Raw genomic sequence first — 23,431 nt, 5'->3', positions numbered from 1 at the left:
TCTGCCGGTTGCTCAACATATCCATTACAAGGTTCTGCTTATTATTTAGACAAAGCGCTCGCTGCCAACGAACCACAGTACCTTGCTGAGAGACTGTCAAAAAACACAGACCATCGTATTCTTAGGTTTTTTCGGTAAAGTCACGTAGGTAAAACATTAAAATTAATAAAAGTAAAATAAAATAAAAATCACGTTTCGGAGGCAACACAAGCTTCCGTCTTCAGGTGGAACCGTCACAGCCACGACAGCTGTATCAAGTAAATGAGAGATTGCAGGAGCTACCACTCCGTTTATATAATGGTTGGAGAAGGGGGGGGGGGGGTAAGGGCCAAAAACAGCACACTTTTTATTAATATGGTAAGGTGAGGCTTAAGAGGGTGAGCCTTTGTTATGGAGAGGTACGGTTTGTGACTCAACCTGTGACAAGGAGACAACCACTAAACATGGTAAGTTAAATCTTTTTTGCATGGTTAATCACATCTTTCCAATGATTACTCAGTTTGTAACCGTCATCACGGTTGAAATTATGTCTGTGTTTGTATATTTGTATGGCTTCGTGTACAAACCTTTGATGGTAGCCAGGAGGTTTGCAGAGAACCTTGGTCTCGGAAAAGACAATTTCATGAGAGCCCACCGAGACTATCGTGCCAAACCCCACAGCTTTTCAGCCACTCACCGAAGACGGCCCACTGCATCGCATGCTTTCAGCAGTGCCTCTGCACCTGGTCTGGAAAACTCTCTTCTGCCATTAGATTCACACTGAAACTGTGAACTTTAAGAATGCAAACTGAAAAAACTCTTTATTTAGGACTGCTTTTAGCATATAGCCCCTTCCCCCACCAGCACCTCCGATGAACACGATGGGCTACGTACGGTGTGAAAGATGTACAAAAACAAAGATCCCCCCCCCCCAGTATAGCCTTAACAGACTATTGGGGCAAGTGCTGTTGGCGAGTAGCACCTATTAAGGCCGGCACGGCACACGAGGGGTGTGGGTGGTCAGCACCACGCCCGACCGCCTTTGTCTCCCCAGCGTCGATGTTAACTACACACCGCACCAGCTACTCGTTTGAGGCCGAGCCTACCTAGGGGGGAGAGGACCGTTTCAGATAATCATCACCGGCGCGAAAGCTCCTGCGTGTTTGCGCTGGTGGAACTTCAGAGAGGACGACTGCGTGAACGCCCGACCGCAGACGTCGCAGCGGAAGGGCTTCTCGCCCGTGTGCGTTCGCTCGTGGTCTTTGAGGACGTTCTTCCAAGCGAAGGTCTGACCGCACGTGTCGCAGCTGTACGGCTTCTCGCCCGTGTGCTTGCGCTGGTGGCGTTTCAGTGTGCCCGGCAGCGGGAAGTCCTGCCCGCACACCTTGCACTGGTACGGCCTCTCGCCAGTGTGCGTGCGCTCGTGCCGCTTCAGCGTGTCCACCCGCGAGAACTCCTGGCCGCACACCTTGCATCGGTGCGGCCTCTCCCCCGTGTGCATGCGCTGGTGGTGCGTCAGGTTGCGCCGCATGGAGAAGGTCTTCCCGCAGATCCCGCAGCTGTGGCACGCCGGGAGCGGATCGTCGTCCGCGGCGGGATACTTCCGGTAGGCCGCGTCCTTGCCCGCGGCCTCCCAGCCGAGCGCACGGCCCATCGCGAGCTGATCGGGCGTGCTCGTGGCGACCGCCGCCGCCGCCGCGGCTTTGTTGCCGCGTCTCACGTCGGCCGCCGGATGATGCGTCCGGGGAAAGCGGAGGTAGTTGTCGACGAGCGGAGAGTTTGCTTGGGCCGCCTGCAGCGATTTCACGTCCGCAATGAGGAGTCGCGGGCGATCGCGAGAGTGGTTGCTGCCTGCGGGAGAGAGGAACGGCAGTTGGCGATGGTGGCGAGCGGAAAAAAATAAACTTTAAAAGGTTTCGATTCGATGCACACGTGGCTGGGTAGTTTTCTAATCCGCCACTTTAGGTCAGCAACTTACGAGCATCCGACTGCACACAATGACTCGATTGTATTTCCACATCTGCAGTTCGATGGGCAGTTTTGCTCAAAATACCAGCACAACAACCAAAAACTACATGTATTTATAGCAGGTAAGGCCCGCCCCAAGCTATAAAGCTCTTTTTCGGAAGCGACCTGGTCACAAATGATAGCTCAACAAAGTGGCTTTTCAAGTTAAAATGTAGAACAGACAAGTACTCTAAACGCACGTGGATTCTAATGCGGAGGGAAAACCCGGGAGAAAAATCCACACGTCCACGGGGAGAATGAACAAATATGAAAGCAGGTGCCGGGGTCGGGATGGAACCCACGGACCACTTGCATACCAGTCGAGGGAGCTAAACATCGACATTGTGGCACCACAATTTCATCACCACGATCTGTGGGCAGATAACCCGTAGATGTCTACTGAACAATGTCATTGGTAATAGTTTTTTTACCCTTCTATCTGGCAACAAAACTGACACCTTTTTTACGAGGAGTCATGTTTGCATAAACCACAATACCTGCAGTCGTAATGCAAACAAAAAACATAACTCTGATAATGTATGCACTGTCCTTGAAGTTGACTTTTTTACTGAAAGCTTTAAATCAAAATACAACTTACTCTGTTTCAAACCTTGCTTGTTTATTAGCATTATAAAAAAAATATTTTTTAACAATTGAGAATCAAAGGGTTGCAAAGGCTTCAGCAAAGGTTAAGAACCACGGCTTCAACGGGGAGCGCAACGCAAGTGGACAGGAGCCCCCCCTTTGGGTGGGCACGGCGCAGTGGGCACGCAGCGAAATGGCGTAAAGAGGAAAGACCGTCTTTGAACAATAATGAGGCTCACCGTCAAAGCTCTCCGCTTTTACGATCCGCTCCTTCCGGCTGGAGCCAGAATCGTCAACGCCCAAAGCCAGGCTCTGTTCAGCTAGGTCTGGATTTAACAAAACAAATGCACACAGCATGGGTTGGCACGGAACAATGCTGAACGTGGCAGGGTTAAGAATGTTCAACATGCAGGCTTTCGCTTACATATGCGTCGCTAATTGGCCGTTTCGGGTGGTGGCGGGTTTATTTATATTTACGCGATATAATCCCAAAAAAAACTAAACCCTCTATGCGGGTTTAAGATCTTGGTTCTTTCGGCCACAACGCAAGCAGCCGTCCTCAGACGGCTGCTTGCGTTGTGGCCGAAACGTCGTGAGAATTATTTTATTATGTTTTATTTTTATTATTTTATTACTTCCCTTCTACGTGACTTTACCGAAAGAACCAAGAAGATGAATCCCTGCAGTCACGAAAGCTTTAAATCGAAATTGGACCTTCATGAGTTTTTACAGAGAATGCTCAAGTCAATTATGGTCAAATACAGGCAGACCTCGCTGAGTGCTCAAGATGGGCGCTAAAAGGGGTCATTATACCATGGCATACATGGGGGATGCGCTCCCGACAGCGTGGTTTCTATCGTAGGAGCAATATACGAGGGCTTCACTTGGGGCTATCGGTAATTAACAATGTGTTTTAAATTTCGATTTAAAGCTTTCGTGACTGCAGGGATTCATCTTCTTGGTTCTTTCGGTAAAGTCACGTAGAATGGAAATAATAAAATAATAAAAATAAAACATTATAAAATAATTCTCACGACGTTTCGGCCACAACGCAAGCAGCCGTCCTCAGGTGGAGAGCAGGTCTGTCGAGCAGACAGACCTGCGTTGTGGCCGAAACATCGTGAGAATTATTTTATTATGTTTTATTTTTATTATTTTATTATTTCCATTCTACGTGACTTTACCGAAAGAACCAAGAAAATGTGTTTTAACATCAGTATTATTACACTGGTCAACACACTTTTTCTGGCATAAGGTATTCCAACGGTTTTAAGGTAATTTTGGGGTGCAGATTCCAAATCTGGCATCAGTTTTTGTCTATCACATCAGGTTTTTGAGATATCAAATATTGCATTTTCAATAAAAACTGCAGAAGAAAAATATTAAATAAATGTGGATATCTACAAAAAATGATATTATAAACACACTATCCTAAAAATACAGCACCATATTTTAACACTAAAGCAGTCACTGACTCGCAACAACTTGCAATCACAAGTGACAGAGTTAATTTCGGGTAAAATCAATGAAAATGGGGTATGCCGATAGCATAAAAATTACATGTGATAGAGCAAATCTGAGATCAGATTTGGAATCGGCACCCTGTGAAATTAGTCTAGAACAGCTGCAAAAGTCCAGGCCAGAAAAAAAAGTTTTTTTTTTGTTGACCAGTGAATTATTCTACTGTACTCCTACAAGGCAGCGGTGGGAGAAGAGGTTGGAGCTGCTGAGCTCCGAATACGGGTGTTTAGCGATGCCCTCGGTCAATGTCTGTGACAAAGTATCTTTTCAGAATCAGAATCTGTAATTTAGGCTGGAGGAATCCGATGAGCTACGAAGCTCTATTTCACAGATGTGCAGAACGGGGTCAGCCTTAAAAAGACCATCGTGGTCTCGTCAGTTCGCCTGAAAAAAAAACACGCACGTTATTTTCTCTCACGATTACGACGTTTCAAAAAACAACTTGAACCCGCTCTCATCTGCCTCCGTTCGCCGATTTTGGTTCGGATCTGCTCCCTGTAGCTGTGCCAGAGGTCGCAATCGGGTACCCGATACTCAGCTACCCGTACCTGGCCGGGTACGGGTACCCGTTTGCGACCCTGGTGCGGCCGGGTACGGGTATGGGTACGGGTAGGCCGTGAGTCACTGGTGAGTAACCGTTTGTCACTCATTTCCCAACGTCTTGTCTCTTCTCACAATTCAAGTTCCTAGAATCAACCCACCCGTGCCTGCAACATGGCTTCATTCCAGAGGTCGCAATCGGGTACCCGATACCCGTACCCTACCCGATACCGACTACCCGTACCCGGCCGGGTACGGGTAAGGAATCAAAACCCGTTTGCGACCTCTGAGCTGTGCGAAGTAAACGCCCTGTATTCCTTGTGACCTCCGGGTGAAAGGCACTTAGAGGTGTAAATAACGATTGTTTTCCACTTTCCCCGCTCCAGACGATAGCTCCAATTGTCTAGCAAACTTGCTGTACATCGCCCAAATTTTGCTCCCTTCATCAAAGTTCTTTTAATATTTCATAGAGTTCATTATAGCTCTTAGGTTTTTTCGGTAAAACCTAAGAGTATGAATCCTTGCAGTCACGAAAGCTTCGAATCTAGAAGTCATTATAGCTCCAGTATAAATAATATATTCTGATTCTGAGCATTGCATGTCGGTCTTATTCCTCACCAACCCCTGATAATAATCTCGTTGGTTTTATAGAAGGTATCTCATTGAAGAGACACCATCAAGTTTTGTTTCACACCACGGTAAAGCTACTGCCGGGGCCCTGTCACCGTGAACAGTTTTAAAGGGGGAAAAAAATCTTACCAGCGCAGGTCTCAACTTTGATGGTCATCAACTGATCGCGTTGGAGAAGTTCATCAGACAACAACTTTGGCTCCTCGGCCTCATCTGTAAAAACAATGAAAACAAGTCAATCTTGCGTTTTAGCAGTTTGGTTCGGCGGGAAGTTTTGAAAACGCAGCACAATCATCATGGGACCTCCCCTTTGCCAGTACCAAAATATACTAATAGGGTTTTTCCCCTTTTTTCTGGCAACTAAAGAAAGCTGTCTCTGGTGTGGACCAATCAGTTTCAAAGACAGTGCATAAATTATCAGAGTATTGTTTTTTTGTTTGCATTTGACTGCAAGTATTGTGGTTAATGTAAGCACGATTCCTTGCAAAAGGTGTCAGGTTTTGTTGCCAGAAAAAAAGGGGACAAACCCTATTAGTATATTTTGGTACTGGCAAAGGAGGTCCCATGATGTAGCTGCTCACCCCGAGCTCTCATTACTCTGGTAGTGCGTTGTCTTTGAACTGTGCGCCTTTTGGCGTCATCTGGTCGAACACCATATGAGACTAGGCTCTAAAGAAAGCTGTCTCTGGTGTGGACCAATCAGTTTCAAGGACAATGCATACATTATCAAAGTATTGTTTTTTGTTTGCATTTGACTGCAAGTATTGTGGTGAATGTAAGCATGACTCCTTGCAAAAGGTGTCAGTTTCGTTGCCATAAAAAATGGGAAAAACGCGGCACAAATGTAAATGTATGCATTTAACACCAAAACGGAGATTGCACGTACGTGGAACTGATTCGCAGCGTACATAGCCAATTGTGCTCAAACAGGAGGTGCATTTCGGTAGTTTCATTAAATCCCAAAACACTCTGTGAATACCAGACACAGGCCACATTACCTTCTGCTACACAAACACCGAAATCTACCGCATCCAAGGGGGCAGCTGCTCTTGCGGCGGTTAAAGCGAAACCCCCGTCACTGGTTTCTTGGTCATCCATGGCTCCCAGCCCCACATCTTCAGGACTGTCAGCGCCCGTGGCTGATAAACCTGTGGGATGCGTCAGTCCATCCCACTCGCCCAGCCTCCGCGCGGACAGCAGCAGCTCCCGGCTCAGGCCGCTGAACAGAGCGAGCAGCACGTCCACCAGCCCTCCCAGCGTCACGTCGCCAGGGTAGGCGGCGGCCGCATCATCGTGGTGCCCGTCGCCCCGCAGGGCCTTCACCACCTGCCGCAGCACGGCGTAGAAGCCGAAGGGCAGGCGGTCGCGCGCCGCGGCCAGCAGCTCGGCACGCACGAGGCCGTCCCCGACGCAGGCGCGCAGGACCCCGTAGTCCCGGATGCCCAGCTCCGAGTCCATGGCCCGAGCCACCTCCTGGTTCACGCCCTGCGCCTCCAGCCACGCCGGGAAGTCGTCCATCGGCTCCGGCAATGGGGTAGCCACCGCGCACGCCATGCTGGTGATGATGGTGATGTTCGTTTCAGGTCACTCGGTGCGGTGGAAGTAAACGACGGTCGTGCGGATCTAACCTGTGGACAGGCGTGCATCAATTCAGCCAGTCTACATAACAACTTTGGCACCCCCCCCCCCCCTCTCAGCCAGTCTACATAACAAAGGATCAGTCCTAGATTTGAAGCTTTCGTGACTGCAAGGATTCATATTCTTGGGTCTTTTCGGTAAAGTCACGTAGGTAAAAAATGAAAATTAATAAAAGTAAAATAAAATAAGTAAAAAATAAAAATCACGATGTTTCGGAGGCTTGTGTTGCCTCCGAAACGTCGTGATTTTTTATTTTTATTTTATTTTACTTTTATTAATTTTAATTTTTTTACCTACGTGACTTTACCGAAAAAACCTAAGAATATAAAGTATCCGTCCTTTGTTATGTAGACTAGCCGTAGTTTCAGCCGCACCAACCTTACCATAATAATAAAAAACTCCTATCGAGGGGTCTGCCCTGGTTCCTCCCCCCTCAACCAGTATATATACAAGGACTGTTTTCTTGGAATTTCTCATTTACTTGATACAGCTATCGTGCTGTGACGGTTCCACCTGAAGACGGAGACTTGTGTTGCCTCCGAAACGTCGTGATTTTTATTTGATTTAAATTTTTTACCTACGTGACTTTACCGAAAAAACCCAAGAATATGAATCCTTGCAGTCACGAAAGCTTCAAATCTAGAAGTGCATCAATTCGTTTATTTGTCCTTCCCCCGCCGCGCACCTCCGATTAGCACGGTTTGCGACGTACGGGTGCGAAAGATGTTCAACGTACATACACGGCATCAATGAATTCACCCTGCGTTAAATTTCGATTTAAAGCTTTCGTGACTGCAGGGATTCATCTTCTTGGTTCTTTCGGTAAAGTCACGTAGAATGGAAATAATGAAATAATAAAAATAAAACATAATAAAATAATTCTCACGACGTTTCGGCCCCAACGCAAGCAGCCGTCCTCAGGTGGAGAACAGGTCTGTCGAGAAGACAGAGTCTGAATGTTGTGGCCGAAACGTCGTGAGAATTATTTAATGTTTTATTTTTATTATTTTATTATTTCCATTCTACGTGACTTTACCGAAAGAACCAAGAAGATCACCCTGCGTTTTTTAAAGGAACGTTAGTGACGTAAACCATGTGCAAATGATCTGAAACATGTTAAATTTAGGCTAATCGAAAGAATTCTGCACAATGCAGGACTGCAAAACAGGGGCTATAAAATGACTACGAAATCGAATTCCGCCCCCAAAGTCTGCCAATTCCCAGAATTTATTTGAAAAAGATGTGTGCCATGACTGCAGGCTTCAAAATCTGTATTCATACTGGAGGAATCTGATGAGTTACACAAAGCTCTTTGTTTCAGATGTCCAGTCAGGGCCACGGGGTGAGAAATGTAGCGTTACGAACATAAACACTAAACACGGTATTCTTGGTTCTTTCGGTAAAGTCACTCCAACACAAGCAATCATCATCAGGTGTGGATTTCGCACCTGATGATGATGGCTTGTGTTTCAGTCGAAACGTCGTGAGAATTTTTATTGGTTGATAATTTTATTATTTTATTATTTCCCTTATACGTGACTTTACCGAAAGAACCAAGAATATGAATCCCTGCAGTCACGAAAGCTTTAAATCAAAAACTAAACACGGTGTTATTAGTTTACATAACACACCATCATAGGCCTGGGGGAGATGCAGGGGGAGATGTATGGACTGTGAAACGGGGAGTTGGAGGGGGGAGATGCAGGGAGAGATGCAGGGGGGAGATCCAGGGGGGAGATGCATGGACTGTGAAACAGGGAGATGCAGAGGGAGATGCATGGGCTGTGAAACGGGGGGAGATGCAGGGCCTGTGAAACAGGGAGATACAGGGGGAGATACAGGGGGAGATGGAGGGGGAGATGCAGGGCCTGTGAAACAGGGAGATTCAGGGGGAGATGCAAGAGGGAGATTCAGGGGGAGATGCATGGGACTGTGACACGGGGTGAGATGCATGGGACTGTGACACGGGGGGCGATCAACTTCCGTGCGCTACGAAGACGTCGCCATAAGGAGTTGGGGAAGTGAATCCGCTTCCAAGTTGCCTCCTTCTCTTCAAACACAAAAAACAAACCTCACAAAGTCAAAAACGGCGACAGCATAAAATAATAAAACATAATAAAACAATTCGCACGACGTTTCGGCCACAACGCAAGCAGCCGTCCTCAGGTGTAGACGCTGTCTTCTCGACAGACCTGGTCTTCACCTGAGGACGGCTGCTTGCGTTGTGGCCGAAACGTCGTGAGAATTGTATTTTATGTTTAATTTTTATTATTTTATTATTTCCCTTCTACGTGCCTTTACCGAAAGAACCAAGAAGATGAATCCCTGCAGTCACGAAAGCTTTAAATCGAAATTTCATTATGTTTCATTTTTATTCTATTATTTTCATTCACATTTTATTAAAATAAAATATTTTATTATGTTTTATTTTATTATTTTATTATTTCCATTCTACACGACTTTACCGAAAGAACCAAGAAGATAAATCCCTGCAGTCACGAAAGAAGCTTTAAATCGAAATTAAACCGCAACAGCATTTTGCCAAAGCGGAGCAGTTTGCACGCGAGACCACGTGGCTTATGGTTAAACATTCTTTAACAAAATGTAGTTGTGATGCTGCTGCTGTTGTTGTTGTTGTGTTTGGTTATATTTTAACAACAGTAGGCCCTGTAGAGAACGAAAGAACGACAAGTCTAACACGCCACTGGTCACGGAAACGCAACTCCCACAAAAATCTTCGTCTGTGCACTCGAGTTTAAAGAAGGATGGGGGGGGGAGAGAGTGTTTGTTTGTTAAACGTTATGTTAGTCTCACGTAAACAACAACAACAACAGCATTACCTGACGAACGAGAAAGGCCTGAGTCTTTACCTCTGCCGGGCCTGGCTGCTGCTGCTGATGATGTCTGGTCAACGTTGATGGGGGAGGGGGTGATGGTGGTGGTGGTGGAGGCGGAGGGACCGCGGCGATTTGCACCACGCTACCAAAGTACAATTTCAGTGGAACAAAACAAATATTTTTTGTTCTTGGGTTAGTAAGTGATATTTTCTAATTGGTAAAGTCACGTAGGTAGAAATAAATTATTAAAATAAAATAATAGAAATAAAAGAATAATTTTATTTCTATTATTATTTTCTAATTGGTAAGGTCACGTAGGTAGAAGTAAATAATAAAAATAAAATAATAGAAATAAAAGAATATTTTTATTTCTATTATTATTTTCTAATTGGTAAAGTCACGTAGGTAGAAGTAAATAATAAAAATAAAATAATAGAAATAAAATAATTTTTTTATTTCTATTATAATTTTCTAATTGGTAAAGTCACGTAGGTAAAAATAAATAATAAAAAGTAAATAATAGAAATAAAATATTAATTTTATTTCTATTATTTTTTCCATAAGTTTATTTCTATTATTTCTATTATTTTATTTAAATTATTTATTTTTTACCTACGTGAATTTACCGAAAAAACCTAAGAGTATGAATCCTTGCAGTCACGAAAGCTTCAAATCTAGAATTTTCTAATTGCTTATGCCTTAAAAGTACAGATGCTGGACAAAAGTGGTTAGAAACGAAATATTTCTGTGATGGAAAAATTACATGTGCCTACACTACCATATCTACCTCCACCACCATTCAAGCCTTTGCAAGCCCTGGGAGAGAATCCCCAAATCACCTTTGGAGCCATGTCAGGCCCTTGTGAGAGACTCCCCTACAACAATAATTGTAGCTACTGCAGATCCTGAGTCTCTACACCACCATCCAAGGCTTTTATGGCTTTATTTTGGTGATTTCGAAAAGTTTTTTGGTTTGGCCATGTTTGTTGTAGTACGGAGTTAGACTGATGGCCTTAATCTAAGTTGTCTTGTGGTTGTTGTTGTTTGACTTGCATCCCACTGGGATGTTTGCACACAGCGTTGGTGTACGGTGCTTTTCTGCAATATTTTGCCGTCTTTTCTTGGATTTTCTGTTTGCACTCAGTCACACAGTCACTTTAAGATGTTTTCTTGTTCATGTTTTTAGTTTGTTGCGGTTGCACCCGATTCAACACAGGGCTATTACCAAATAAAATGAATAAAAAACTGAAGTCTTCGCAAGCCCTGGGAGAGAGTCCCACAAATAACGTTTAGAGCCATCTCAGCCCCTGGTGGAGAGTAGTCCCCTACAACAGCCATTGTTGGAGTTCTCGCAGTTCAAACGGTACGTCATGTACATGCGACATGACGTCATAACGCATTGTACAGGCAAGGTTATTTAAAACATGACGTCACGCGTACAGGCGCGAGGGTATTTAAATCATGACGTCATCACGCACAGACCCCGTGGCGTTTAAAGCGGCATTAGAGACGGCTATTTCGGTAAAGGGGCCGTCCATAAATGACGTCACGCACCTAGGGGAGGGGGAGTTGAACAATGTGACGTCACTTCAAAATGCGCAAATTTAAATAAATATAGACAATACGTTCTACTTAATTAAATAGACTTTTTAGTAAATGTTTTCTCCTACAACATCAGAGTGCAGCGCCACATTAAATACGCGCTACAATGACAATAGTTTAAAAGCGATTTGAAGCATGTTTTATTTTTTTTGGGGGGGGGGGGGGCAGAGCTTTGTGACGTCATATTTGAGGGGGGGGGGGTCTGACTTTTTGTGACGCCGTGTGACTAATGGGGGGGGGCGGGGGGGGCGTCAAAAATCGTCCAAAGTCGCGTGACGTCATTTATGGACGGCCCCCAAAGTGACGTCAATAGGTTCAAAGAAAATAACAAAAAACAAATCTACGACGTTTCGATCGCAAAACACACGAGCGGTCGTTTTAAATCGGGAAGACGACCGCTTGTGTACATTGTTTTTGTTGTTTTCTTTTAACCTAAGAATATGGGTATTTAAAACGTGACGTCATCGCGCATGATACACTGACACGTGGTTATTTAAAACATGACGTCATCCCGCATTATTTACAGGCGCAAGAGTATTTAACACGTGACGTCATCCCGCATTATTTACAGGCGCAAGAGTATTTAAAACATGACGTCATCGCGCGTTACCCATGGCCCCCCGGGGGGGAAGGGGTGGGGGTTAAATGATCTCTACGTCATCACGCATCGGGTCCACTCCCCCCCGTTCGCTGTGGACGCGTCAAGCCGCAACGCGGGCGGTGTGCGCGATGACGTCACCGCGCCGTGACTTTGTGTTTTTGTGCCGCGCGCGGTGACGTCACCCGTGAATGATGAGTGAGTGGTGAGTGATGAGTGAGTGATGAGTGAGTGCGCGTGCGTGCGCGTGCGTTATTGCGTCACTGCGTGCGCGTGCGTTATTGCGTCACTGCGTGCGCGTGCGTGCGTGCGCGTGCGTTATTGCGTCACTGCGTGCGTGCGCGTGCGTTATTGCGTCACTGCGTGCGCGTGCGTGCGCGTGCGTTATTACGTCACTGCGTGCGTGCGCGTGCGTTATTGCGTCACTGCGTGCGCGTGCACCGCGGTGCGTGGTGGGAGATTCTAAATCCACCGAGTCACTTGTTCGCCGACGATATTAGAAGCGGAGTGGCCGATTTCTTATTTTATATATTTTTGTTTTAATAAAAGCAACGATCGGCGTCTGTCTCCAAGCATGGCCACGGGCGGAGAGTAAGTAACTAACGAATGTGTGTTTTTTTTTGTTTGTTTCTTACATGTCAGAGTTTATATATCTTAAACAACACAAAAATGTGTAATTGAGTAGAGACTAGGCCGCAAGTCCCAGCCTTGTCGTAACGCCGTGAAACTCTTGCTGCGATAAAATAAAAAAAAACGCTGGGAGAGTTTCGATATTGTTGGTTGCTTTGTAAAACGTCGTCGTTATTTTACGATCGTTTTACCCATCGTTTTATACGCCGGGGAGGTGGTTTATTTTTTTTTTTAAACAAATAAACAAAACGTAAAAAAAAATCGTGATTAGAAGCTTTCGTGACTGCGTGAATCACAACTATTTGGGTTCTTTCGGTAAAGTGACGTAGGTATAAAAATAAAATAAAAAATATATAAAATGTAAAAAAATATATAAAATAAAACATAACAAATAAAATAAAAAAAAATATAAAAAAAAAATACAGTATAAAATAAAATATACCTACGTGACTTTACCGAAATAATCACAGAGTATAAACATTAACATAGAACCAACTACCTTGCGTGAGGCCGATAAAGTGTCGAGTCACGCCTTGAACCGTTACTCGGCGTCGTCCTTGACAATGTGACAGCAGCTCACGTTTGCGACGCCTCTTGTTGTGTTTAGGTCCGCTGCGAAACGTCGTACACCAGATTGTCAACGTCGTGGGAGTTTTACTCTTTTACCCCCTTACCAACACCACAATCCACAACCAATGTGCCTTTGATCACTGTTTCATTGCTTTCATGGCTTTATTTTGGTGATTTCGAAAAGTGTATTGGTTTGGCCATGTTTGTGTTGTTGTAGTACAGAGTTAGACTGATGGCCTTAATCTAAGTTGTCTTGTGGTTGTTGTTGTTGTTTGTGTTGTTGTAGTACAGAGTTAGACCGATGGCCTTAATCTAAGTTGTCTTGTGGTTGTTGTTGTTTGTGTTGTTGTAGTACGGAGTTAGACTGATGGCCTTAATCTAAGTTGTCTTGTGGTTGTTGTTGTTGTTTGACTTGCATCCCACTGGGATTTTTTTCTGCAATGTTTTGCTGCCTTTTCTTAGATTTTCTGTTTGCACTCAGTCGCATATTCACTTTAAGATGTTTTTTGTTCATGTTTTTGTTTTTTGTTTGTTGCGGTTGCACCCGATTCAAGAGCCGAATGGCTCACAGGGCTACACCTAATACTTGAACTTGCAACTAATACTCTGATATTCGTGGTTCTTTCGCTAAAGTCACAAGGGAAGTAATAAAGTAATAAAATAATAAAAATTAAATTAAATTCTCACGACGTTTCGCCCACAACGCAAGCAGCCGTCCTACGTTGTGGCTGAAACTTCGTGAAAATTTTATTGTTTTGTTTTTATTATTTCCCTTCTACGTGACTTTAGCGAAAGAACAAAAGAGTATGGTTTCGAATTAAAATAGTAACTAATAGGCAACGTTTTGTTTTAAGTAACAAAAACGTTACTTCGACACAAAGGCCGTAATTTTAATATATATTGCGGGGACAAAGACAAAGATCCCCCGTATAGCCTTAACAGACTGTAGGGGCAAGTGCTGTTAGCGAGCATCTATGAAGCCCGGCACTGTGGCACACGAGGGGGTGGGTGGCCAACACCACGCCCGACCGCCTTTGTCTCCCTAGCGGCGATGTTTACACATCGCACTAGGTACTCATTTTAGGCTGAGTCGACCTAGGGGAGGCCCGGGACCGGTTCAGATAATCGTCACTGGTGTTGGTCGTGAGTGGGAATTGAACTCGGGTCGCCGGGTTCATAGCGCAGCGTAGCGCTAACCACTACACACCCCCAATATACAAATATGCTCAAAATGTACCCCCACAAAATATCGCTATAAAATAGATTTCTGTTCATATGATTGTGGTTATGGTTGTACTTTATTAATCCCGAATCTCTGCCATTACATATAATGAAACAAGAAAAGGTAAAACAAGAAAAAAACAGCAATGTAATACAATACACTATTAGACATTATTGTACAAAATAAATAAAAAGTCAATCCTATGTGTTAGTGAATTTTTAAATATTTTAGGCAGGAAATGAGTTTTCAAATTTTGATTTTTTTTTGGGAGGGGGGGGGGGACCCCAGGCCCCCCTGAAAGATTTGGTCCCCCCCAATGTTGACTCCATGGCTACTGCCTCGCTCCGATACAGCTGTCAAAACCCATGCGGTTTATAACCACGTATTCTTGTACAGGGAAATTGACTTTTCAGGTCCATACGGTGTTGACAGTCATGCTATACACTGTACTACTATACACTACACTATACACTACACTATACACTACACTACATTACACACTACACTACTATACACTACACTACTATACACTACACCACTAAACACTACACTACTATACACTGCACTATACACTACACCACTAAACACTACACTACTATACACTACACTATACACTACACTACTATACACTACACTACTATAAACTACACTATACACTACTATACCATACCTGTCAACCCATACGGTTTACCCCGTATTCTTGTACAGGGAAATTTACTTTTCAGGTCCATACGGTGTACAGCCGTTTCAATACGGGCAAAACATTGTGTCTGTGTTTTTCCCTTGTGATGGGACGTTGTCGGATGAACTTTGAGATGTATAAGGGGCACGGGGTGACCAATATGGTCTGAATTGGTCTGTAATAAGGTAGGGGCACTGATAAGGGATTGACAGTCATGCTATACACTACTATACACTACATTATACACTACACTACTATACACTACATTATACACTACACTGTACAATACACTACTATACACTACACTACTATAAACTACATTATACACTACACTATAAACTGCGCCTTTTGGCGTCATCTGATCCAACACCATGTGAGACTAGGCTCTAAGGAAAGCTGTCTCGGGTGTGGACCAATCAACTTCAAGGACAGTGCATACATTATCAGAGTTGTGTTTTTTGTTTGCATTGACAGGACCCTGCGGGGTGGGCTGGTAGGAATAATACTAATACCGGTACAGGGATATCGACCGGGTATAGAGGAGTTAAAAAGAAAATGATTTGTGCATGGGGGGTGAGCGATGACGTCCACACCCCCCTCCCCACTGACTCGTGAGCCCACAGAGCAATGACGTCAACACCCCCCTCCCCACTGACTCGCGCGCCCACAGAGCGATGACGTCCAAACCCCCCTCCCCACTAACTCGCGCGCCCACAGAGCAAGGATTGCAACAGGCGATGTCATTGGCTGCGCCGGATGCGACGGCCATCTTGTTTAGTTCATTTAGTTCACGGATCGCAGGGGGAGCGGGCGGCCATCTTGTCAGACAGACGGACGGCCTCGCGAAGCCTGTCGCAGTAGGCCTCGCGAAGCCTCCTGCACTAGGCCTCGCGAAGCCTCCTGCAGTAGGCCTCGCGAAGCCTCCTGCAGTAGGCCTCGCGAAGCCTTCTGCACTAGGCCTCGCAAAGCCTTCCCTCCAGTAGGCCTCGCGAAGCCTTCTCTGCAGTAGGCCTCGCGAAGCCTCCTGCACTAGGCCTCCCGATGCCTTCTGCAGTAGGCCTCGCGAAGCCTTCTGCAGTAGGCCTCGCGATGCCTTCTCTGCAGTAGGCCTCGCGATGCCTTCTCTGCAGTAGGCCTCGCAAAGCCTGGCGCACTAGGCCTCGCGAAGCCTGCCGCACTAGGCCTCGCGCCGTGCTTTTCGTGCACAAATAAAGCGATTAAATGTATCTTGTCTCTGTGTTAATAAATGTATCTTGTCTCTGTGTTAAAAAAACGTGCTGCGTTTCAGTAAAGTAAATTTGAAGCGAAGTTTATTATTACACTTGTTTAGCCAGGAAAGCCCCACTGAGTCAAAAGGTTTTTGTAGGGTCCTGCCAAGTGTTTGCAGTAGGGGGCGATGTTGCTACACCAAATCGGACGATACGAAGGGAGAGATTGAGGCCTAGCTCTAGGCTTTAGGCCTAGCTGTAGGCTTTAGGGCGCTGTGAGTTAATTTTTAATTTAAATGTTTTAATGATTTATGTAAAAGCTTTAAATTTAAATGTTTCTATTTAAAAACATGAGGGAATGTAACATTGTTAAATATAACTCCCTTTCACACACGCGGGGGTACGATACGAAGGGAGAGTTTCAGGCCTAGTTCTAGGCTTTAGGCCTAGCTGTAGGCTTTAGGGCGCTGTGAGTTTTTTTAATTTAATTTCAAAGTTTTAATTAAACGCTATCTCAGGGAATAAGGGAATGTTACACGTGTCATGCCAAGTGTTTGCAGTAGGGGGCGATGTTGCTACCAGGATAGCGTCACTGAGTCTAAAGGTTTTTGTAGGGTCATGCCAAGTGTTTGCAGTAGGGGGCGATGTTGATACACGGACGGACGGACGGACAGTCGGACGGACGGACACATTAATCTATTGGTGGTCTGGTCCACTTCGTTCCTACCAGTATGACCGCAGGTATTGTGGTCTATGCAAACATGACTCCTTGTAAAAAAAGGTGTCAGTTTTGTTGCCAGATAAAAAAAACAATTATCAATCATTCACCAGTCTCAACCCTGAGTTGTGATGAGATAGGGCGCATTCCATGTGATTCAGTCATAGGCTTATTTTGTTAGGATGTTGAAATTTTCTCCGAATTTTGGTCCATTTGCGCGAACTGCCCTCCTGTCTTTTTTTACCAACAAAACGATCGCGGCCGCGCCCTCACGTTTCCCGTGCGTCTTCTTCCCCCGTGTGCGTCTCTGCGCCACCCAGTGATGTGTCGACGGCAATCTTGAAGCAGAAGCACAGGCCCAACCGCCTGGTGGTGGACGAGGCCATCAATGAGGACAACAGCGTGGTGTCGCTGTCTCAGGTGACGATCCCTCGCCCCGCACTTCCTTGTTCCGGCACGTGGCCGGATTTCGCGCGAGAAGCGTCGAGCTCTGTGAGCCACTTCACGGCTTCGGGTGGCGGGCTTTTGTTGATACGCTCGGGAAGTTTTCTACGAATTGTCGCACCCCCTACTCGGCTGCAGGTGACTACCGCAGAACGCGGTGTGGAGCAGCCGGAAGATGGAACGCCGTTGACGACGCGTCGCAATATCGCACTTGGTGATGAAATCATGCCGGCCTTGTCGGATGGATGCCTGTTGATGTCTCCCTGGCGTTCCGTTGGCTGGTGTAGCGGGAGTGATGGTGTAATCCCTCGCAACAGTTTTCGCGAGAGTAAGAGTTTCGATCTCGTCATGACTCCCATATTTACGTTGACATATGATCCCTTATGGTGTTGAGAATCAAAATACAACTGTAGCTTGCTGGACTTAAAACTAATCTGAATATTCTGTAGTCTGGCTTCAGGTGAGTGGCAGTGGTTTGGTTGAAATTAAGAGAAACCATGACCCAGAGCTTGATCCCAAGGCCTCGGATGTGCTGGCACAAGCGTCAGTCCCCTAGGATACTGATCTCCTTGACTAGAACACATACCCTCAGAGATGTTGACTCCTTGTCTCCAATGCTGCCACCAGCCCCCGGTAGGTTTAAATTTGGTTGCATGTTGCTTGAGCACTTAATGTTGAAACCCACACCCTCAGAGGCGCTCATTCCTTCCCCTAAAGCACCCCGGCTCCTGGACTGAGCTAGCCCCCCCCCCCCCACCAGCAGAGTTAAAAGTTGGTCGCAGGTCAGAGGTCGCAACCGGGTACCCGCTACCCGTACCCTACCCGATACCCGGCTACCCGTACCCGGCCGGTTACGGGTACGGGTAGCCGTTTTCGACCCTGGTGCGGCCGGGTACAGGTAAGGAATCAAAACCCGTTTGCGACCTCTGTCGCAGGTCCCTTAAACACTCGATGGTGTTCATCTTCTTGGTTCTTTCGGTAAAGTCACGTAGAAGGAAAAAAATAAAATAAAAATAAAACATAATAAAATAATTCTCACGACGTTTCGGCCACAACGCAAGCAGCCGTCTTCAGGTGGAGAACAGGTCTGTCGAGAAGGCAGAGCTTGGAGAGTTGATGGTGACGCCGGCTCACTAACTGATCGACATCTCAGCTCGTGTGGGGCTCCTCGGCCTTCTCGACAGACCTGTTCTCCACCTGAGGACGGCTGCTTGCGTTGTGGCCGAAACGTCGTGAGAATTAGTTTATTATGTTTTATTTTTATCAGTTTATTTTTTCCCTTCTACGCGACATTACCGAAAGAACCAAGAAGAAGAATTTTTATTGTTTTATATTAATATTATTTTATTGTTTCCCTTCTACGTGACTTTACCGAAAGAACCAAGAAGATGAAATCCCTGCAAGTCACGAAAGCTTTAAATCGAAATTTAAACACTCGATGGTGTGTCTCCGCACAGCCCAAGATGGACGAGCTGCAGCTGTTCCGTGGGGACACCGTGATGCTGAAGGGCAAGAAGCGGCGCGAGACGGTCTGCATCGTCCTCTCCGACGACACGTGCTCTGATGAGAAGATCCGCATGAACCGGGTCGTGCGCAACAACCTGCGCGTGCGTCTGGGCGACGTGGTCAGGTGGGTTGTGCGCGCGCGCGCGTGAGGCTGTGCGCCTGTGTGTGTGTGTGTCTGTGGTGGGGAGCGGTGGTGTAGCGGTTAGCGCTTCAAGTTCATTTATTAGTTCTTTGGTTCTTTCGGTAAAGTCACGTATAAAGATAAGATAATAAATTAAATAATAGCATACTACGACGTTTCGATTGCAACACAAGCAATCATCATCGGGCATAAAAGAAATAGCAACAAAAATCTAACCAGAAAACTATAGACAGACATATAAGCAGACAGACATCATAAAGATACACAGAGAGAGAACACGTATCGGCACACAGAGAGAGGTCGTCTCTGTGACGGGGCCTTAAATATAGAGAGGTGGCGGGGGCGGAGAGAGGGAGGGGGAATAATTCCTGCAGTCACGAAAGCTCCAAAATTAAGATTAATTTATTTGGTGTAGCCCTGTGAGCCATTCGGCTCTTGAATCGGGGGCAACCGCGACAAACAAAAAACTAAAACGTGAACAAGAAAACATCTTAAAGTGAATATGTGACTGAGTGCAAACAGAAAATCCAAGAAAAGACAGTAAAATATTGCAGAAAAAACACCGTACACCAACGCTGTGTGCAAAAATCCCAGTGGGATGCAAGTCAAACAACCAACAACAACCACAAGACTACTTAGATTAAGGCCATCAGTCTAACTCTGTACTACAAGAAACAAACATGGCCAAACCAATAAACTTTTCGAAATCACCAAAATAAAGCCATGAAAGCAATGAAACAGTGATCATAGGAACTGTGACGGAATTTTCACAATAAACGGCATAAACAACATGTACTACCAAAACCCTGCAGCCATAGCTGGCTGCATGAGTCACTCCACAACAGCAGGAGCATCAATCGGAGTATTATAATTTTTCAATGCACCTTTAAGATCAGCACACTAAATCAAAACACAGGTCATACTTTGTAGCGATCATCCAGAGCGAAACATTTTATTTTAGGCTGCGCTATGAACCTAGCGACCCGGGTTCGATTCCCGCTCACGGCCAACACCGGTGACGATTATCTGAACTGGTCCTCGGCCTCCCCTAGGTCGACTCAGCCTGAAATGAGTACCTGGTGTGGTGTGTAAGGATCGCCACTGGGGAGACAAAGGCGGTCGGACGTGGTGCTGGCCACCCACCCCCTCGTGTACCGTTCCGGCCTTCATAGGTGCTCGCTAACAGCACTTGTCCCTACAGTCTGTTAAGGCTATACGGGGGATCTTTGCATCGGCCAGTCAGCTCAGTCAGTTACCCCATGGCACTTTGGTCTGTCCCGTGACCTCCTGCAAACGGGTGTTCGACACTTCACGTGGCCTCAACGTGCACATAGTCTGGCACAAGCGCCGTGGTGACGTTGCGGCCACTTAGTGGCGAATGGCGGTTGTTGTTGTTGTGGGGAGCAATAGCTTTGCGCGTGACACACTGCGCTACGAACCCGGCGACCCGAGTTCGGTTCCCGCTCGCGGCCAACACCAGTGACGATTATCTGAACCGGTCCTGGGCCTCCTCTCCTAGGTCGACTCAGCCTCAAACGAGTACCTGGCATGATGTGTAAACATCGCGACTGAGGAGACAAATAGTGGTTTGGCGTGGTGCTGGCCACCCACCCCCTCGTGTGCCGTGCCAGCCTTCATAGGTGCTCGCTAACAGCACTTGCCTCAACAGTTTGTTCAGGCTATACGGGGGGTTCTTTGTGCGTGGAGCGATGCTCATAACAATGAGCAGAATGCCGGGTGACTAAAACGCAGAAAGTTGAGTGTGGAGCAGAGTTGGTAGCATCTGTCATCTCCATCAACCCATAATACCTGGGTCCCGTAACATCCTGCCAGCGAACCTTTGACAACTCCACGTGGCCTCAAGGTGCATCTCGCCTGGCACAAGCGCTGTTGGTGACTTTACCGCCATTTAGCGACGAACGGTAGTTTGTGTGTGGCACAGTGGAGCGGGAGCACAGCAGCGCAATGCACTACAAACCCAGCTGCCCTGTGCTCATGTGTCCTTGTGTTCTGGTATCTATTCAAATCTTAAATCGAATTGTTTGTTCAACGCCGTCGTGAATGTGGTGGCCACCGTTTGCTTTCGGGGTCATGTCAACCCCTTTTTACAAATATGAAGAGAAAAACATCCAATTGTTACGCATTATTTAATGGCTGCTGTGTTGTGTCCACATCGCGTGCGCGCATGCAGCATCCAGGCCTGCCCGGACGTCAAGTACGGCAAGCGAGTGCACGTGTTGCCCATTGACGACACGGTGGAGGGCATCACGGGAAACCTGTTTGAGGTCTACCTCAAGCCGTACTTCCTGGAGGCTTACCGGCCTGTACGCAAAGGTAGGCCATCTCTTGACTTTTCTCCGTGACAACCCTGGGAAACGGGTTTTTTGCCAGCCCCCAGAACGACCCAGTTCTGGTGGCCTAGCGGTAGCTTCTGGGTTCTCATTAATCCCCATCGCTGCTTAATCTCTGAGCTTTCACCATTCGGCATTCCGCTTTCTCTGCCACTTACAACTCCCTAGCCACGAACACCCGTGTGACCAACTTGCCGTCAATAAACCACCACATCTTTCGATTTAAAGTTTTCGTGACTGCAGGGATTCATCTTCTTGGTTCTTTCGGTAAAGTCTCCACGTAGAAGGGAAATAATAAAATAATAAAAATTAAACATAATAAAATCATTCTCACGACGACATTTCGGCCACAACGCAAGCAGCCGTCCTCAGGCGAAGAACAGGTCTGTCGGAAAGACAGCGTCTGAATGAAACACCAGGTAGGTAAAAGTAAAAAGAATAGAAATAAAATAAAAAATCACGACGTTTCGGAGGTAACACAAGTCTCTGTCATCAGGTGGGACTGTCACAGCTAAATTTACTGTATCAAGTGTTAGCTGTGACGGTCCCACCTGATGACGGAGACTTGTGTTGCCTCCGAAACGTCGTGATTTTTTATTTTATTTTTATTATTTTTATTTTAACTTTTACCTACGTGACTTTACCGAAAATACCCAAGAGTATGAATCCTTGCAGTCACGAAAGCTTCAAATCTAGAATTATTTATTTTTCTCTTATATCTGGCGCTCTGACTGTGTGACGGTCAAAAGCATTCGCCAAATAAAAGAACAATTCTCAGAAGGTCTGCACAGATGGGTTCCAGAACTCAATTAACAGTGTTGGCTGTGACGGTCCCACCTGATGACGGAGACTTGTGTTGCCTCCGAAACGTGATTTTTAATTTTATTTCTATTATTTTTCTTTTAACTTTTACCTACGTGACTTTACCGAAAAAACCTAAGAGTATGAATCCTTGCAGTCACGAAAGTTTCAAATCTAGAATTACTTACTTATTTTTCTCTGAAATCTGGCGCTCTGACTGTGTGACGGTCAAAAGCATTCGCCAAATAAAAGAACAATTCTTAGAAGGTCCGCACAGATGGGTTCCGGAACCCACTAGACTTACTGCCTTCTCTCCGGTCGACCCTCAGCGTTCAGGAGCTTCACTAATTTGTCCAACTCGCCAAACCTTCACCTTCGAAGCGCTGGTTCGCAGGGTGTGCGTGCAACCGCGTCCGACGCGAGGGTGGTGAAAAAAAATTAACCCGTAAACACAAAGTTTTTCACTATAAATCCTTTATATGCGTGGCATCGGTTTTATTTTAATATTCATTTCTGTTTTTCTTGAGTAAGAGTTTCATTTTTATCACATTGGTATTTTAAATTAAATATAAAAAAAAAATTCCTAAAAAGTGAAACATTTTGGAAATTTTTTTTCACGAAAATAAATTCTCAAGCAAAACGAGTCTGTGTGCAAAATGTCAGCTCGATTGGATCACGGGAAGTGGGTTAAAAAAACGACCGAAAGATTTGCACGGTCGTAAGCGCGCAAGCAAGCAAGCAAGCGAACTTAATATAAAGGATTTAAACACCTCCGCGTCAAACGCGTCTTGTCACCTGTTGCGGATTTCTTCGGTTCAGGCGCCCCTCCGGCCGTCCCGGTTTTATTATCATCATCACGACTCATCGGCAGATAGCCCGTAGCTGTCCACTGCCGTTGGCCTTGGTTGCAAACTTCCTGTTTGTGCTCTTGACTAGTTTGTGCACCTCCCCCTGGTCTTGTATTTCTCCGGCGTAGTATTCAATGTCGCGACATTGCTTTTCCAGACATTCATGCTAAACCTTTCTTGCCCCGACGTCTCATTGCATATCCTATTCTGTTATCTTTAGCCTCATTTTCCTCTTCTCTCGTGCTCGTTCAAAGGGATTCTCGGCTGTCCATTTTCACTTGGGTTTCACGCAGTGGACTTTAAAGATTCCGTGACGCGAGTTGAAAGAAAGAGCGAGCCACGTGTGTGTGTGTGTGCCGGTGTCATGGTCCA

At 45.9% G+C, this 23,431-nt stretch overlaps 2 protein-coding genes and 2 long non-coding RNA genes across 5 annotated transcripts in view; 2 read left to right on the top strand and 2 right to left on the bottom strand.

The window, feature by feature from the left end:
- LOC133359200 (uncharacterized) overlaps positions 1-23,431 on the top strand; it is a 55,127-nt gene that overhangs the window by 2,390 nt on the left and 29,306 nt on the right. The window lies entirely within an intron of this gene.
- The window catches only part of LOC133359201 (uncharacterized), a 53,327-nt gene that overhangs the window by 1,369 nt on the left and 28,527 nt on the right, over positions 1-23,431 (bottom strand). The window lies entirely within an intron of this gene.
- Positions 8-9,832, bottom strand: LOC133359184 (zinc finger protein 226-like). Of its 2 annotated transcripts, none has more exons than XM_061577604.1 (5): positions 9,771-9,832; positions 6,261-6,890; positions 5,392-5,475; positions 2,811-2,897; positions 8-1,830 (listed from the first exon to the last, which is right to left on the bottom strand). In XM_061577604.1, the coding sequence occupies exons 2-5, from the start codon at positions 6,814-6,816 to the stop codon at positions 1,106-1,108; spliced, it is 1,452 nt and encodes a 483-aa protein (XP_061433588.1). In that variant the 5' UTR covers positions 6,817-6,890; positions 9,771-9,832; the 3' UTR covers positions 8-1,105. The 2 variants fall into 2 exon arrangements, with proteins under 2 accessions (XP_061433588.1, XP_061433587.1); XM_061577603.1 differs by having other exon boundaries at positions 9,741-9,821.
- Positions 12,405-23,431, top strand: part of LOC133359164 (transitional endoplasmic reticulum ATPase-like) — a 34,063-nt gene continuing 23,036 nt past the window's right edge. The window contains exons 1-4 of the mRNA XM_061577569.1: positions 12,405-12,528; positions 17,288-17,387; positions 18,869-19,041; positions 21,251-21,393. Coding sequence (XP_061433553.1) covers positions 12,512-12,528; positions 17,288-17,387; positions 18,869-19,041; positions 21,251-21,393 — 433 coding nt within the window. The 5' untranslated portion in view covers positions 12,405-12,511. The remainder of the gene's footprint in view (positions 12,529-17,287; positions 17,388-18,868; positions 19,042-21,250; positions 21,394-23,431) is intronic.

Source organism: Lethenteron reissneri, chromosome 64, assembly GCF_015708825.2.
Source record: "Lethenteron reissneri isolate LAM-NWPU_2019-01 chromosome 64, ASM1570882v1, whole genome shotgun sequence".
NCBI classification, from domain to species: Eukaryota; Metazoa; Chordata; class Hyperoartia; order Petromyzontiformes; family Petromyzontidae; genus Lethenteron; species Lethenteron reissneri.
This window is presented reverse-complemented; position numbering and strand designations above follow the sequence as displayed.

Coding starts and splice junctions, on each gene's coding strand:
- LOC133359184 (XM_061577604.1), bottom strand. CDS start 6,816: ATGGCGTGCGCGGTGGCTACCCCATTGCCGGAGCCGATGGACGACTTC. Junction 5,476..6,260: donor CGGTGTTTGTGTAGCAGAAG/GTAATGTGGCCT, acceptor TTGTTTTTACAG/ATGAGGCCGAGGAGCCAAAG. Junction 2,898..5,391: donor CAAAGTTGAGACCTGCGCTG/GTAAGATTTTTT, acceptor TGTTAAATCCAG/ACCTAGCTGAACAGAGCCTG.